The sequence below is a fragment of the Vidua macroura genome, chromosome Z (assembly GCF_024509145.1).
Source record: "Vidua macroura isolate BioBank_ID:100142 chromosome Z, ASM2450914v1, whole genome shotgun sequence".
NCBI lineage: Eukaryota > Metazoa > Chordata > Aves > Passeriformes > Viduidae > Vidua > Vidua macroura.
Genome location: NC_071611.1, coordinates 45,230,898 through 45,249,040, shown reverse-complemented (window position 1 = coordinate 45,249,040; position 18,143 = coordinate 45,230,898). Strand labels below are relative to the sequence as shown.

The window sequence follows — 18,143 nt, the reverse complement described above, 5'->3', positions numbered from 1 at the left end:
TTTTGCCTGCTGTTTTTAATACCAGTGAAAATCTGATCCTTAAAACACTTAGCTATGTTTTTTGGCAGGGCATTTGTAACCTGTATGGATGCAGGCCTCAATAAGCATAAAAACTGGTTCCCAAAAAAGGGCACAGAAGCTCCACAAGCGAGGAAAAAAAGAGTTCTCTGAGCTTAACAGAGAAATGCTGCGGCTGCACAGCTGCAGGCTGAGCTTTCAGGCACGTATGGACACATCTGCTGGATCGAGGCTCCTGTCTGTGCAGATGGTGCCACTTCACAAAGCAATGCATAGCTTCTCCATCTCCACCCTGGTACTTGCTTTTAAGGCAGTTTGTAACAAGAGGGCTGAATCTCCGTTGCTCTTTGTTCTCTCATGTAACTATAAGCTGCTGCATCTGCCTGGCCTGAACCTGTAACAGAGGTTATGACACTTGCAACTGAGGTAAAGTCTGGGGGACAATGAAGGTGGGTCCTCATTTACTCTCCTATTCTGAGCAGACTGCAATGTCTGTTTCAGTTTTCAGATTTCATCATTTATTAGGAATAACAAGAGACCAAAATCAGAATCAAGCTAAAGGCAGCTACAGAAAAGAAAAAGTTAAGTTTTTTTATCACAACAACAAAATACTTAAATCTTACACTGTAGTTTGGATTTGGCAAGATAGAAGTCTGTCTGCAGACAAAGGAAGTAACCCTGTAATTCAAAAAAGCAATGATAAGTAGGAAGGAGAGAGCCAACCTTATGAAGTTATAGACTCCAAAAGTGCTTAAGTGGAGTCATGTAGAGGAAAATGCATGACAAAGAAGAGACATTTTAATTTTTCCAGAATGTCTGCTTCTTATGTTGGTTGAAGAGTTTTGGAAAGGCAGTCAAAGATGCAACAGCAGAATAGGTAGTCTCACATTACCGATTGTATCAGCTATACCCACAGCACAAGTTTGTGAAGGCAGAAAATGAATATGACAGAAACAGACATGCCCTACAGCAGATGCAAACAAAGAAATAACGGTTCAGCTTGATTAAAACACAGTTTAAGAATGCACGAGCCCAGTGGTGGAACTCTCAGCAGAACAGCGAATGTTAAATGCTAGCAATGTTAAAATATTAAAGGACATAAGCCTACCTTAGGCCCTACAGAACAGTAACTATTAGTCATGTTAATTCATGTTTTGCCACTTCACTGTTAAATACAGTAAGGATTCAAAATATAAGGCAATACAAAGAAGAAAAACTACACAACTCAGGGCTGCTAAATAATATTGGTAAATTACAAGTGAAGAGAGTTTGTCTTTCAGTCACTGGAAAAAGAAGTATTAAAGTAACTGATTCTCACTAGCAGAATTAAATGCTTGGAGCATTTCCTCTTTTTTTCCCACTCCTCAGTCCAATGACTAAATCCACTCAGATGATACATGAAAAGAAAAACCCAGCTGTATAGAGACAGAGGGTGCTCCACAAAACCAAGATTTGCTTATGATAGTGCAGAACTTAAACACAAATTTGATAGCTTCACTTATTGTGCCAAAGGTGATGGTCAAGAGTCACCTAAACAAAACCTTTATTCATCCAACTGAGTCCATCTTTATTCATCCATCTGAGAGGGACTGATCTCCTCATGATCAGTCTTGGGACATAGCATACACTGTCTGACAAGACTGTCAATCCACCACAGTCCATACAAATGTGTATTCCTCAGTAGCCTGAAAAGGTCTCTGGCTAATTGATCTTATTTGGATATGACAACATAGCTTCCCATTAAAAGCTACAAACTAGTATGAGGTCAAACAATTACATTTTCAAGATACTCAATTCTAGTAAATGTCCATATGTGTCTTACTGTAATTCAAACAAATGAGGTAAAAGTAGTAAGTTTTCCTTTGACTAATATTTAGCAAGCCATGCACTAAGCTGTTGTGTTCAGCCACAGAACACTAACTAGCAACTGAGAAGAGGCATACTAAGTCTCAGCAATAAGACAGATGCAAGACTTATTTGGGCAGTCACCATAATCTAAACAAACAGTTGTAGAGAAGAGCATGAGAACTGAACAGAATCTTTTCAGACAGCAAGTACTCACTGTCCAGTACTTCAGAAGTTGCTAGATGAGCTCTGCAGATGTGGTTGGATGTACAGTTACTGTTTTATTCCTTGCCCACTACATTTACTACGGAAGCAAAGGAAACCACACAAAGCAAAAAGCTACACACATCTGTAAGGTAAGAGAAATAAAAATAAGGTGTAGGCACAACACAAGCCATTCCATATTAAAAAGTCAATTTTAGACAGTCCTAACCCAATGCTAGAAAAGAGAAAAACTGCACAAGATGAAATTCAAAAAAGTGATTAAACTTCCAGTAGCCTTTAGCGAAGAAACCACTTGCAAGAGCAGGAAGAGAAAACTGCTTCAAACATAACTAAGTGATGAAGGTGCACCCAGAAAGTCATGTGGAGTCAAGAGAATAAGAAAAAGAAGTGTAGGAGTATTTCAGATGCATGTACTGTACAATAAAAACATAGTAAGATCTAGTAGACAGCCATGGGAAAGTAGGGCTTATAACTTCGTCAAAAATGCTTTTCATCATGCAACTGTTTGCTCCCCTTGTACACCTCCCTGCCCTGTGTCCATGTGATTTTCCCAGGGAGAAAAGTTAAATGCCACTGCCCCGGTTACTTCTATAGAAAGCTTAATGACAAACCAAAGCAGTGCAGCTTTTGCAACTTTTAAAAAATAGAAGACCTGGCCTTTCTAAGCCATATTTAGAAGTTTTAACAGACTAAGTGTAAGAGCCAACAGCTAAAAACACACTTGAAGTGGATACAGAGTTGCAATATCTACAAATCTAACTTACCTGATTATTATAAATACTTTAAAAGCAGTACTATGCACAAGTAACACCCGAATTCTGAAAAAACCTACATATGAAGAAATATATTTCACAAGCTGTAACACAATATCCCAACTAAAGGAAGACAAAGCCTACAGTGAGAAATAGAGTTCAGTATTTTTTGGAGGCTCTAATTCAGACCAAGTATTCAGTAGTGACTTACCAGCTCTCATTAGAACTAAGAAAACCCTTTAGCACTGCATAGAATTTTATTATGAGCTAAAAATGTATAAATTGTACAGACTGATTAATATTGATCATAAAGAAGTATTAGAAATATTTAAATGGGACTGATAACCTGATTAGAAAAAAAAGTAATCACACAATACAAATCTGAAAACATACACCTCTAAACTTGAGAGTCATACATGTAATACAGGGCACAGGAGACAAAAGTGTGCCTCTCATACTGTCTAGAAGGCATAGGTTTCCACCTGGAAACTAAACTGAAGAGTTTATTTCCCTGCAGGTGTTTTTCCCTCCTCACATCTGTTCCCTTGATTTGTACATTTCACCACTCCATCTTTTTAATTCCTCTTTTATTCATGAAGGCCCTAAATAATAATTCAATTCTCCATGCTGCTCAACCCCCACCTCCTCACGTCTCAAAAGTTTTCAGTATTTAAAGCACAGCAGGGCAAGTAGTACTTACAGACAGGCTCTTACTGCAACATTCTCAATTCTAGTACATGACTGTTGAAGTAACTTTCGTATAAATATCATACATAAAGTCTCAGGGTGTAGCTATCAGCTATTACAGCTCAAACTTGGACAAATATGCTGAATTTACCATTTCTGGAGTAAACTCCTGTGCCTTCATTTAGAACTCTTATCAGCGCAATTTTTTTTTTTTGTATTTTTTTTACTCACTTGGCCACAGACTGGATAACTTTAGAAGATGTATCCTTAATATTAGTGAAAAATCGCTCTGTTCCACCCCTCAGAATATCAAAGAACCCTCCATAAGTCTGGTCACATTCCGCAACGGTCAGGCCTAGAGTAGTTGAATAAAAATAATTGTACTTTATTATGGAGCCCATTCCAGGATATGACTTAAAGTATGTTGCCTTTAAAGTTGGAATAAAGTGAATGCACATACAGGCTATACCTTGCTGTATGGCTCACAGTTCCAAAGTTCGCCTTAACTATGACCTATGCAAAAAAATAGTACTTCCAGCAGTAAGGAAGTACCAGTAATATACCTAACACATTGTTTAATTTGCTGTCTATATTTATGAGAAAACAAGATAGAAAATTCTGGGAGTAAGGCATATGTTTCATAGTGTCAATGCAACCATTGCCTTTCTTTAGTTTTGCACTTTCTGAAGTGCAGCTTATCATAAGCAGATCTACTTAATCACCTCCAGTAGACACATTTTAATGTAGGGCTTCAGAAGCAGCTGGCATATTAAGCTTAAGTTTTAAGCACAACATCCCAAATGGCACAACATCACAGCACAATACACCTATTGATATGATTACAACAAGTGATATGGTATACAACAAATAGTAGGCATTCTTGCACAAAACAGATGACCAGACAGACTTTTGATTATAATTGCATTAGGATGCTGGATTCTTCCACAGAAATCGATATACACACATTATTAGTGCAATAAATGTTATCCAATTTTAACATTTCCTCATGAAAATTAATATCCCTTGTCTCATTGACAGTTCATCATAATTAATATCAAGCAAGAAATATCAAGCTGGAAGGAAAACTGCATACAATATCAAATAGTCCCTTGATATCTTCTACATTAATTGAAGGGCTCCATATTCAGATACAATAGTTAATCCAGGTGCAGAAAGAATAGTAAAAAACTAGATGTAAATAAGCCTATGAAGCTTATTTTCTTTACTATATTGAGTATTTTCAACTGAATGTACTCTGGATTATCTATTTCTACAGACTAAGTATGTCAGCTTTTAATTGTGTCATTTTGGAGACATGGTTTGGTTGATTCCATTTAGTTCTGCTAATCCAACAACTGCTTTTCTCAAATGGAACTCCAACTCCTCCTCCTCACCACTGACATCCTACAGTGCAATCCTCTCCTGAAGTCCAGCCTGGACAATGCTCCCATAATTAGCTGGATTCAAGACAGTACCAGCTACAGCTGTTACTGAAAGTGCTGACTGGATAGCCACTAGACCAAATTTAGACTGCTGCCTTTTTCCTTTGAGGCTGTCAGACACAGATCTTTTGGAAGTGACTACTGTCACTGTCAGATGCACTTCAAAGTATCATGGGTGGGGTCCAAAGTCTTTTTGGGCAGGAGAGAAAATGAGAGGTGGACCTAGGTGCTTATGGAAGTATTTCTTCCTCATACAGACTTTTTGCACTCTAAAATAAACATACATGAGGTCAACAACTTCCAGGCATTACTGAGCTACTATGGTCCATAGCCAGAATCCCTACAATTTCTTCTGCATTTATTAAGCTCTCTGTATTTAGCCAGACATTCAGCCCATTTTAATATGAAGTGATAACAACACAACACAAATAGCTGCTATCTTATTATGTTGTAACACATTTGACATTAAATAGTTCCTCTTGAAAAGCATAGGCAACTGTCACTTTTTTTACCTCAGAAATTCAGTGTCAAACACAAACTCAGGCTATGTCCTGATTTCAGTACCTTCTGCCACAAGGTAACATTTCAATTAAAATACAGAACCCGAGGATTTTTAACAGTTTAAATTCAAACTCCTATTAGATGCTGCTCTTTAGACAATGCACTTTCGAATATCATTGCCTCATTGAATCAAAAAATTTCAGGGTTTAAAATAAGCTATTTTCACCTGTCTGCCATAACCTGAAGACTCTTCCTCTACAGCTCTTATTTTTTAGACCATTATTGCTTCTAACTAAAGTTTCTAACTAAACTAAACCAAGTTTTAGTACACTTACGTCAACACTCCTGCCTCTACTGGTCAATAGTGCACTTTAAATTATTTTCCATAGGAAACATAATTTTTATCTTGCACAGCAATCAACTTGAGAAATTCATATTTGCATATCAACATAAAATCAAACCTTGCAAAAAAAAAAAAAAACCAAGGCTAGAAGTAATGATATAAATACCAATTAGCTAGTACTAATGCAAAATATCTAGAATCCCCAAATGACTTTTTTCCCCCATGGAAGATATGCAATTGTCTTTACACTGAAATGACATCTGTTTTGGAACATACCTGCATTGTACAAATTGTTGAGCTGCCCTGCAGGCTTGGAACTCTGTGAAACAGACGTCACAGATGTCCGAGGCTGAGCATTGTTTCCATAGCCTCCATTTTGCTCCAGGAGCTGAGAAGAATAATACTCCAGATGAGAATTTTCTTGCTAATTTAGCCATCTTGCTATACTTGGCAAATTACTGCTCCTTGGTAAGAACAAGCAAACTAAACCACAGGACAAAGCCAGAAAGTTAAGATACACTAATTGACTTACCTGCAGTATAGTGCATATTAAGCATTGAATAGGAGATGCCTAAGTGGGTTTCAAGTTAGTGTAAGCAGAGCCTTCATATACAAAACTTTTCTGAGCAAGTTAATTATGATAGAACACAGCATGTCCAACAGAGTGCAAGCATACTAAACCAAGAGGATTGAAAAGGTTTTCAAAAAGCAGTAAGAAATACTAAATTTCTTTTAAGGTCTCTGTGCTTTAACAGGCACATTTTCAAAGATCCTATGAGAGATACTGATCAATTCAACTGAATTTTGAAATAAATCAGTGCAAAATTTTCAAAATACGAAGGAGCAGGGGACCTGCTCTGGAATCTTTTACTAAATGCACATACACTGCAGAGGACAGAAAGGAGGCCTAATCAATTATACTCCTTATGAGACGTTTTTACCTCTGTGATGGGGGATTTAGGATTGACATTCCTAGCTGCTGCAATCTCCTGCAGTTGGTTCACAAGTTCAGTGATTGACAATCTCTCCTCTGGGTTCACTTTCAAAGTGGAGCCTAAAAAAAAGGAGATCCAGACAATGTAACAAACCCTTCAAAGCTTTTCTCTCAACTGATAATAATTTCTTCAAAACATTCCAGGGCAATAAGTAAACACCTGACCAGAGTGGAGAAACTACTAAATCAATATCCAAATTAAGTGTCATAAGAGTATCCATAGGAAAAAAACAACACTACATAGGATCAATAATATTTCAAAGAATACACCTTGGGATCAGCTAATAAAGAACATCAGAGGTAACTTTGTGTCTAATACTATTGCAGTCACATATATTTCTGGAACAGTAATTAACATTTCCAGTAATCTATCTGAAACCTAAAGCAAAAAAATTTTTAAGTAAGTTCAAAGAAGCCAAATCAAAACACCAGTTGTTCCAATGGACTAATTCAGATACTATGCAAAATACTTAAAAGAAACTAAAAAAGCAACTTCTACATAAAATTTCGTAATTTTTCTATAATGTATTAAGATTATTAATAAAATAAGAAGTTGCTGCAGTTTACCTTTTTCACCTTCACATGTCAATAACATTTAACTATCAGTAAAACAACTGTTAATAAAAACATGTATTCACAAAGACACCAAATAAAATAACACTGTAAACTTACGAATGAGATCATGAAACACAGAGTAGCGGGTGTCATTTTGTGGGATGACATATTTCCCATTGACTATGCGAAGTTTAGCTCCATCTTCAAATGGGTGTTGCCTAAAGCACAGCAAGTACAGGATACAGCCCAGAGCCTACAAAGGTAAACAGAAATACTGCATAGGATTATGGGGACCTTTAGGCTGGAAAAGACCTTTACGATCCTCAAGTTCAAATTTTAACTCAGCACTGCCAAATCCACCACTAAACCGAGTCCCTCAGTACTATATCTACACATCTTTTAAATGCCTCCATGGATGGTAATTCAACCACTGCCCTGAACAGTCTCTTCTAGTGCCCAATAACCCTTAGAGTGAAGAAATCTTTTCTAACATCCAACCTAAACATCCCCTTGTGCAACTTAAGGCCATTTCCTCTTGTCCTATCACTTGTCATTTGGGAAAACTATTCCTGTGTTTTGTTTTTTTTTTTAAATCATTTAGAAGTCATTACAAGAAATTAATTTTATGAATTTCAAAGCATACAAAATGAGTAGTCTTGCCATACTGAACATGTTCAAGAGCAGGATTATTCTTCCAAAAAAAGTTCATAAGTTTTGTTTTATATCTCCATCCTGTGCTGCAAGGAGACGCATTTTATTTGTCAAGACAGAATGTGGTCTAACTCAGATACATTGTTGTGCAATACAAAAGCTAGTTGATGATGTAAGCATTAAGCAAATTGCTTAAATAACTCTAGGGAGACACACAACACACTCTCTAAAAAGCATCTTCTGACAAAGGTTTGAGGAAAATAAGCCCCAAATTACACTCCCTTTATTCCCTACAGTCAGATGGCTATACCACTCTTGGAACAAATAAAATTTAAGACCATTTTCAGACAAGTTCGTTCAAGCCTCAAAAATCACAAAATCCGGACTACTACATCCTGGGAACTTCCAAGTTCCTTTCTGTGTCCAATTTGAGATTTTTGTAAGCTGAGAAGGCAACAACTAACAAAGACAAAAGTTAGTTCTGAATTCTAATCTCTGAATAATCCAGGTGTTAAGGATTAGCTAGGATAACTGAATCTGTTACTGAAGTAAATGTAAATTGATACATATTTTTTCAAATAAATTAAGATATGAAATATGCTGACAGAGTTATAATATCATAACAGAAGCATGTTCCATTTCACCTATAAAAGTTTGATAATAAAGCACCCATTGCCTCCACGTAACTGTTGGCACAATGAGTTGGAAAATTCCTCCTCTAAGTTTCTTCTGAACCCCAGTATGTATAGTTACATAAGTATTTGGGCTTTTATAGCCCTCACAAATGAAGCAATCCATTGAAGATGTTACCTAAGAAAACTGCCCACTGCCTCCAGCCCTCTGTGTTCACCATCTGCAACTGGCCTTGGCTGTCAATTTATCCCAAGAACAGCTTCTAACGTCTGAAAGTTATTGAAGTCTCTAAGGTGTAGGGATTTAGTTACTCCAAAATACTTTGCAAGTCTCTCAGTCCAGTACCAGAAATAAAGTACATATGTTAATTCTTGCAAATTTTTGTCAGGCTGTAGGAAAAAAACTCTCTCTAACCTGTATGTGGAAGCATCATACAGTCCATAATAACTAATTCAGCAGGGGAATACAGAAAATACCATCTACTCTTCCACTAAATGCTTGCTCATAAAGCAGATCACCATTTAGCTTTAGAGGAATGAAACTACTCCCTGTGCAGTCCAAGACACTCTGTGCACCAGGAGAGAGCACCCACAGCCACACAGGAGAGAAAAGCACCAAGGCAACCAGCTGAACACACAGGAAATGGAGCGGCCACTCACATTTGATTTTTGCTTCAATTGCTGGAGAATGTTTCTAATTTCTTCTGTTTTACCTGTAACTTAAGATTGTAACTGTGATGAATTCTGGCTGTTCTAAACACCAACTGTCATTCAATTTGGTTAGAAGGCAATTTCAGTTCCAGCAAGGCAACTCCTCAAAGCCAACACTATCCACAATACCTCATCACTGCTACACTTAATAGGAGAGTCCATTCCCAAGATGTTGTCCCAAAGCTGCACAGTCCTTCTACAAAAGTTACCCAGATCCATCTGAGCATTCACATGCCAGAAGGTAAAAAAGCAGAACCACAAAGTAGGAGTAACTTTTTGACCTGCTATTGGGCCTTTACCAGCAACTAATTTAAATCCTCCTTAAGGTGACAGTGGAGTTTTTGGAGAGTTCAGATAGTGTTTGGGGATTGAGGGGATAAGGAAGGGGTGGGATTGTTTGGAACAAATAAAATTATTGTTATTTTTTCCCTGACAAGCTTCAGGCAACAAGCTACATACTGTTCTACAGTACAGCTGCAGGATGGCAGAGATATTAGACCAAAGTAAAATTAAGTCAAATTAAACTACATTAAACATTAAGAGATTGCTCAGCTCACATTGAATTAAAATGTGCAGGATGTCTTGCACAGACCATTAAAATTTTTTCATTAGATATTGGTAAGGAGAACCCAGATCCTTAAACATTTCCAAAGTCAACTCCTTTGCTTTTTCAGGAATCCTTGAGAGTGAGAGAGTATGAAGGGCCTTTCAAGCATGGAGAAAAATCACTTGATAAGGAACAGTCTGTCACTTAGTTGAATTTGAGTTCAGGAATTCACATTAATTTTGAAAGCAAGTAACTAAAACATTTGGATTTAGTGCTTGTTTTCTGATCTTTAGACTTAGGTAGGAAATGTACAGAAAGCAGTCAGCCAAATCTAAAAAACTCTGGACTTTTAATGACACCTAATCACATTCCCATTGTGGAGTCAATGTGGTTGATAACTAACCTTTCATCTGTGCTGCTGTTCTAAGACAGGCATTATTTCCTTTGTTTTTAAGCTCACGCAGTGACAAACACACAGACTCAGAAGTGTTAATGACTCTACCTTTTTCTTTGAAAAAATGTTTTTTTTTTTATCCTAACCACAAACTACAAATCATTTATGATTCCAGAGACAGGACCGTATTCTACTGCCAAATACTTTTATATTTTAACTGAACACAAAGCATAAAGGAAAAAATACGGAACAATATGTTCCAACTCAGGTATGGTAAATGAAATACATCTTCCCAAAATACAGAAGAAGACCACCATGTTAACACTAACATTTTAAACAAAGAGTCATTTTAAACAAAAAACAATCTGCAATTGCCCTTTTGAGTGAGGCTTTTATTAAACACATTTCTAATTTTGTTTTTGACTGGACATTAACAAGGCAAACCTGGATGGGCAACGAGATTTTGAAGGAACTTAGGAATAAAAAGAGGATGCATCATCTCTGGAAGGAGGGTCAGGTATCCCAGGAAGTATTTTAGGGGGTTGCTAGGGCATGTAGGAAAAAAGTTAGGGAGGCCAAAGCTCAGTTTGAACTTAATTTGGCAACTTTTGTAAAGGACAATAAAAACTGTTTTTACAAATACATTAATGACAAAAGGAAGGTTAAGACCAACTTTTGTTCTCTACTGGATGTGGGAGGGAACTCAGCAACTGCAGGTGAGGAGAAGGCAGAGGTGCTTAATGCCTTCTTTGCCTCAGTCTTTAGTGGGAAGCTTGTCCTCAGGACAACTGTCCTCCTGGGTTGGCAGATGTTGTCAGGGCACAGAATGGTCGCCTCATTATCCAGGAGGAGGCCATCAGAGAACTGCTGAGTTGCTGGATGTTCATAGATCTATGGGCCCAGATGGGATCCATCCCAGGGTGATGAGGGAGCTGGCAGATGAGCTTGCAAAGCTGCTCTCCATCATTTACCAACAGTCCTGGCTCACTGGGGAGGTTCCAGATGACTGGAAGCTGGCCAATGTGACACCCATTCACAAAAAAGATGGTAAGGAGGATCCTGGTAATCATAGACCAGTCAGGCTGATCTCAGTATCCAGCAAGGTAATGAAACAGTTTATACTGTGTGCCATCATGCAGCACTTAGAGGATGGCCAGGGTATCAGACCCAGCCAGCATGGGTTTAGGAGGGGTAGGTCGTGTCTGACCAATCTGATCTCCTTTTATGATCAAGTGACTCGCCTGGTGGATGCAGGAAAGGCTGTGGATGTTGTGTACCTGGACTTCAGCAAGGCCTTTGACACTGTCTCCCACAGCACACTCCTGGAAAAACTGGGAGCCATGGCTTCGACATGAGCACTCTTTGCTGGGTTGGGAACACACAGGATGGCCAGGCCCAGACAGTGGTAGTGAATGCTGCTGCATCCAGCTGGGGCCAGTTACCAGTGGTGTCCCTCAGGGGTCTGTACTGGGGCCAGTCCTGTTCAATATTTTTACTGACTACATGGATGAGGGTGTTGAGTCTTTCATTAGCAGATTTGTAGATGACACTAAGCTGGAAGCATGTGTCAATCTGTTGTGGAGGGTAGGAGGGCTCTGCAGAGAGACCTGGAATGGTTGAATGGATGAGCAGAGTCCAGTAAGATGAAGTTTAATAAATCCAAGTGCTGAGTCCTGCATTTTGGCCACAATAACCCCCTGCTATGCTATAGGCTGGGGATGGTGTGGCTGGACAGTGCTCAGGCAGAAAGGGACCTGGGGGTAATGGCTGACAGCCAGCTGAACATGAGCCAGTAGTGTGCCCTGGTGACCAAGAATGCCCAATGGCATCCTGGCCTGTATCAGGAATGGTGTGGCCAGCAGGACCAGAGAGGTTATTCTTCCCCTATACCTGGGACTGGTGAGGCCACACCTTGAGTGCCGTGTCCAGTTCTGGGCCCCTCAGTTTGGGAAGGACATTGAGACACCTGAGCATGTCCAGAGGAGGGCAACGAGGCTGGTGAGGGGCTTGGAACACAAAGCCTGTGAGGAATGGCTGAGGGAGCTGGGGTTATTTAGTCTGGAGAAAAGGAGACTCAGAGGTGACCTTATCACTCTCTACAACTTCCTTAAAGGTGGCTGTAGTCAGGTGGGGTCAGTCTCTTTCTCCAGGTAGCAACTGACAGAATCAGAGGACATAGTCTCAAGCTGCACCAAGGGAAATATAGGTTGGATATCAGGAAACAGTTTTTATGGAAAGACTGATAAAGTGCTGAAATTGTCTGCCTGGGGAGGTGGTGGAGTCACCATCCCTGGATGTCTTTAAAAAAAGATTGGATGTAGCACTCGGTGATATGGTTTAGTTGAGGTGTTAGGGCATGGGCTGGTCTCAATGATCTTGAAGGTCTCTTCCTACCTAGTGATTCTGCGATTCTGTAATCCTGGCTCAGGATGACTGTATTTAACGTACATGAAGAGACCAAATGGTCAGAAAAATGTATTTTACTTGGTGTTTCTTCACATGCTACAAGGATGTCACCAACAGCTGTAGAAACTGAACAAGAGTTTCCACAATATCTTGCAACTAATTTAATAAACTGAATGAAGTTCCAAGATTCCATAAAAAATCTTTTAAAGCCCCAGCATTACATTTCCTCAATTTGTCTTTTGATACACTGCTAATACAGGTAAGAACTGAACAGCTTCACACCTGCCTCTGTAAAAAACATCCCATAAACTAAGTCACTAAGCGCTACACTACTGGGGAGTACCTCAGTACTGCAGCATTATGCAGCTGGAAAAGGTACAGCTGAGGATTTAATATTTACCTTTAATTCTCGTTACAGATTTTTTAGTAAACATGTACATTCATCCTTTCTACACAAAGCATGAATGATCTTTGTTCTCATTCATGGTATCTGTCAGTATTTTAGCTACATTCCCTAGCTGTACATAACCATTCTGAACTCAGCAATAGGCTGTCCCAGGATTATATACATGGCAGAGCATGAAAGGCGAGAACTTGAATCCAAGGACTCTAAACATTCTGGATTTATGGTGGCAGCTCCAACTAGGCAACAGTCCTACCAAATGTTAGAGAAGTTCAGCATTGCCTCTCAAGTAGAAGTCAAATTTAAGCCAGGAAAAAACCTTGCACAGAACATCTCATTCTTTTAACATTTAGATATAGAATCCATACTAATTAAGTTTATTTTGATCTAAGACAGCATCCTACATTTATTTTGGTGCTTTAGTCAGTTAATCAACAAACTAACACAAAGCCTGCACAATCAGTTTCACTATGACATGAGGAACTATGATACAGCAAGAAAAAAGACTTCTTACCCAAATGTCCTGCTTTTCACCAATTGGGAAATTTGAATACAAGTCTATCATTTCTGGTGTCCTGTACATTGGTGTTGTATTCCTTGTGATCTGGAGAAGACAGAATTTATTGAAACAATCTTGAGCAATGAGCTTTAACAGCATTCAACCAAGGAAACAGCTCTCCATGTAGAATGGATAGTACTCTCATTTTTAAAATTAGTTTCAGAAACACTTGTCAAAGAAAAAGCCATCAACTGAATCCTGCAATAGTCACAACAGCTTTGACATAAGATCACATGAAGACAGTAGGACTCAAATAACATTGTGATCACCAAGAGCCCGCAAAGCACATAAAGTGACTGTTCTACATGAAGCAAAAATAGACAGGAATGCTAATACCAAAAATCAACAATAAGCCAATAAGTGAATTCACACTCCAGTGCATCTCTCTCACTTTCTCAGCACACTTAATGACAGTGCAGACACATGCAAAGAGAAACTCTGGTCTAAAGAATACCTTTTCTACCATCTTTTTCCACAGTCTATACAAGACAATGGTACGACATCATCATTTCATCAGTGCAACGCTTTCCAAGAATATCAGATAGCAAAACAGGAGCTTGCAGTGATGTCAGAAGTTGTACACATGAACTTAAGCGTATTTCTCCTGCTGATGTACTACACCAGATTTACTAGCATTACTCTCAACTCTAAACTAAGAACAAATGCACTTTGCAAAAGTACACTGCGTGCTAGATTTGGCTACTGTAGTCCAAGGCACTGCAATACTGCCCATTCCTATTCTGCTGAGCAGACATGCCTCTCATTTACATCATTCAACTGAGGAAAAACAGACCAGAAGATGGACATGAGTGTGGCACAACCAATTTCTTGTCCAGCGCAATTAGAAGAAGCCCTAGCAACTACTTTTATTTTCACACCAGATTGCAGAATGGACACTGACCATGCTGAAGCAGTGTTTCTACATGTAGCTACAGAACACTAACTACGATTGTAACTGCAGACAGCTTTTGAACTCAAGCAAAACAAATGCAGAACCAAAACTTTATAAATAACACTTATTGAAAAACTCTTCAGTTGTCTTAGATGTCTCACAAATTAATACCAGATTAACAGCAACAGTTAAATTAATCCACTGTTGATATTAGAATTAAATCACATTAAAATAGTCTCACCTCTTCTTCAACCACTGCTCTCTTCTGTGCAGACCAGTTGTAGTCAGGATAGTAAGCTATAGTTGTAGCACTACCAAAGTCACAAAGTTTAATTGTCCCCTGATTACTAATAAGTAAATTTTCCACCTTCAAAAAGATGTAGAGTAACAGATTAAAAAAACATGTATTTTTTGCCCTAACACAAGTGCTTTTATACACATCATCTTACTTGTACATACATATGAAAACTAATCACTTTAGCCAAAAATATTGTTTAGAGGAAAACAAAGATTTCAGACATTACTATAGTTTTATATGGTAGCAACATAGCCAAGTTTTGAAAGGAAGCACCAAGCACACCATGAACAGGAAACACTCCAGAGAGCAAGAAATAAACCTCGGGGAAAAAAAAAATAATTTCATCAGAGCCTAAGAAAAGGCCAGTTTTTCAGATGAGAACTTGTAGAAGCAGTGTCTTAGAATCCAAATGTTTTCAGGCATAAAACTGAACACTGTTAGCTCAACTGCAGTGGGATGAAGGTTAGGACTGCTATAAGCAAAAACCAGGGAGGTACTAGTAGAGAAGCAGGCTGCTAGGAGACACCTGTGACCCTGTGCAGAGACAGAAAACAGCTATTTGAGAACCATGTGCTGCATGGATAGTTCATCATCCATTATCCCTGCCTTTTTCTACTTCATAAATTTCAACCATCCTGTATCATTAATTGAAATGTGGAAGAAACTTAAGGAAAGAGTAAGAGTATTGGGCAGATGTACTTGGAGTCATAATCACAAAAGGACTGAAAAACAAAATTTGTACCTCTGTATAAAGTTAGGAAAAGGTGTCAAAGTTAATTGGCTCAAAACTCTGACTTACAGTTTTCTATGCTGCTGACCTTAGTTTAGACTGCTAAAAAAGGTAGCACAGTTGAATGATCCCTATTTGGCTCCTGGCTGTAATAAGGCCTCTGACTCTTGCAGCACAACAATAATTTAATCTTGCTTTGCAGCCTCTGCACATGAGACCAGCATAAAACCAAATTCCTGTCTTCTCTCATGTTTTATCTCTGTCAAGGGAGGTACATTCCTTGAGAAGAAAAAACAGCTCTGAATTACAGCATTAGCTCAATGTCTATGCACCAGGTTATGAAAGAAATTGTGTATTAATTTGTAAACAGGTTTTTTTACCTTTTTTTTTCAGAAGAAAGATGCACCTTTTCTACAAAAGCATATAGAAATTTCAGTGAAGAATGGTTAACATGTCTTTGACACAACCTCACAACGTAAAAGCCTGTTCAATGGTACCAAGCAAAAGAGACAGGGAAGGAGTGCTCTGTCACCAAAGCTAGGTTTATATTTATGGGGTATACTAATAACTAACATCAAAGTTTTCATTGAGAGTGTTGAAGATAATTAACACACTTCTAGAAGACTGGTCTTATTTTCTTTTCCCCAAAGTAATTGAGTACATGCTTACTTAAGGAGGAACAAATTTTCATATTTTTATATTAAATGAAATCACATCAGGCTGGATAGACATGTGTGAAATTTAGACACTATTCCAAGAATAAGAATCTCCTCTGTCTTATTTTTTTATGCTAAGGAAAATTCAAATATATTCACAGTACAGCAGAATCTCAGTTATGATGAGGGCTTCTTCATCTAAAGCATATTGAATAGGTAAAGGTGAGCCCCTGTCTTCAAAATACAAAATTCAAATCCAGGTAAGTCCTTTCAAATCTCCAAAGCTCCTAAAGGTAGAACATGTTCTACAGGATAAGTCTATAGATTCCAGGTAAAGGCAAATTAAAAAACAAAACAAAACAAAACCTAAGAAACAAAATCTAACCTGAATTATGCCTGCCAAGTTTTACATTTCAAATTAAGAACAAGCACTGAAGTACAATGCAAGTTACCAGTTCTAAAACTAAAAGCTTACTACATATTCTCAATGGCAATGTAATTTTTCACAGATAATTCAACATTCTTCTCCTTCAAAGCTTTACCTCTTCTATTAAGACACCTACTTAACCCAGAACTGCACTTCACTAGCTGTAACTGAATATTTTATCAAAAACAAAATACTGAGTCTAACTCAATCAGCAAAACATGATACACTACTTTTCTGCCAGCTTGTTTCAGATCGAGTACAAGCAGCTCCTAAACAGTAAGCACAAGGAGAAGAAGTTCTTTGAAGAGATGCAAGTATTTCAGTGATGATCTTCACACTCAATAGTTATGGCAAGGCAATAGATCTAAGCACTGTGTTCAAGAATAATTTTTAACACTGATCCAGCCCAACGGGCTCCTTTGCTATTCAGAAGTTCAGCCTTTATTTAAATATTGTAACATACCTTTAAGTCTCTATGAATAATAGGAGGCTTCTGCTTATGCATATGCTGCACTGCTCTGCAGGTCTGATAAAAGATCTTCAAAACTGTGTCACAAGAGATAGGTCCTTTGGATTCTACTTTCTTTAAGAATTCCACAAGCTGTCCTGCAGGAAGTGAGAGAAATTCATATAAGCACACACAAAACACTGCAAATTCTGAAAGCTTGACACATATAGACCCTTCTCAAGAAAGACTTAAAATCTTGAGTTGTATTAAATATATTTTCTGAAAATGGCACATTGACTACAATGACAAAAGAAAGAGTGCTCTAAGGAACTACTCCTACGCTTCCTTTCTCTGACTAGTCTCATACAAAAAACTTAATGATTAGCTCATATTTAAGACAAGGTTAAACTGTAGTCTAAAAAACCCTGATCTTTATCCTATAAAAGATAAGTCTGAACTCTAGCTCCACTGAACCATGCTATCTTCAACAGTCATTCCAAGCTTTTAAGTTAACAAGCAACCTGTGCAAAACAGTTGCCAGAAGTGTGCACTGCTGGGAAAAGAAATCAAGTTTACCTTTACACAGCTCTGTAAGCAGAAGAAACTCTCCCTGCCCCGTATCTGATTCTTCTTTTCCTATAGATGCTGCAGAGCAAAACTGGACAATGTTGGGATGACCTGAAAGTTTTTTCTGGAGATAACACGTTCAAGGAAGATGACTCCCAAGTTCATTGATACTATTGCATCCAGTAGTTCATTTGAAATGCTAGCTTAAAATCACAGAAAGCATAGTAGCTGCAATCAATACTCTATGCAAAACAGGGAAATACATGCCTCAGCTGTAAGAAATCTGAGAAAGAAATCTATGGTAATGTAATAAAAAGTCAAAAAAAACTTTTAAATCCTTATGATTACAGCTTGGAAGAAACTAGACTCAGTAACAGGGCTAGTTATTTTTGTCTTTTGACAATGACTGCCTAGCAGGAGTAGCAGGGATATCTTCTAAATATCAGCTGCTTCTCTAGAT

At 38.2% G+C, this 18,143-nt stretch overlaps 1 protein-coding gene across 4 annotated transcripts in view; it reads right to left on the bottom strand.

Moving 5' to 3' along the window:
* GAK (cyclin G associated kinase) overlaps window positions 1-18,143 on the bottom strand; it is a 67,033-nt gene that overhangs the window by 39,125 nt on the left and 9,765 nt on the right. For 3 of the 4 annotated variants that reach the window (XM_054002900.1, XM_054002901.1, XM_054002903.1), the window contains exons 4-11: window positions 17,693-17,807; window positions 17,132-17,274; window positions 14,799-14,924; window positions 13,621-13,710; window positions 7,480-7,615; window positions 6,755-6,867; window positions 6,090-6,201; window positions 3,759-3,882 (exon numbers count right to left, since the gene is read on the bottom strand). In XM_054002900.1, the coding sequence (XP_053858875.1) occupies window positions 3,759-3,882; window positions 6,090-6,201; window positions 6,755-6,867; window positions 7,480-7,615; window positions 13,621-13,710; window positions 14,799-14,924; window positions 17,132-17,274; window positions 17,693-17,807 (959 nt within the window). The remainder of the gene's footprint in view (window positions 1-3,758; window positions 3,883-6,089; window positions 6,202-6,754; window positions 6,868-7,479; window positions 7,616-13,620; window positions 13,711-14,798; window positions 14,925-17,131; window positions 17,275-17,692; window positions 17,808-18,143) is intronic. The other variant, XM_054002902.1, reaches the window with a different exon arrangement.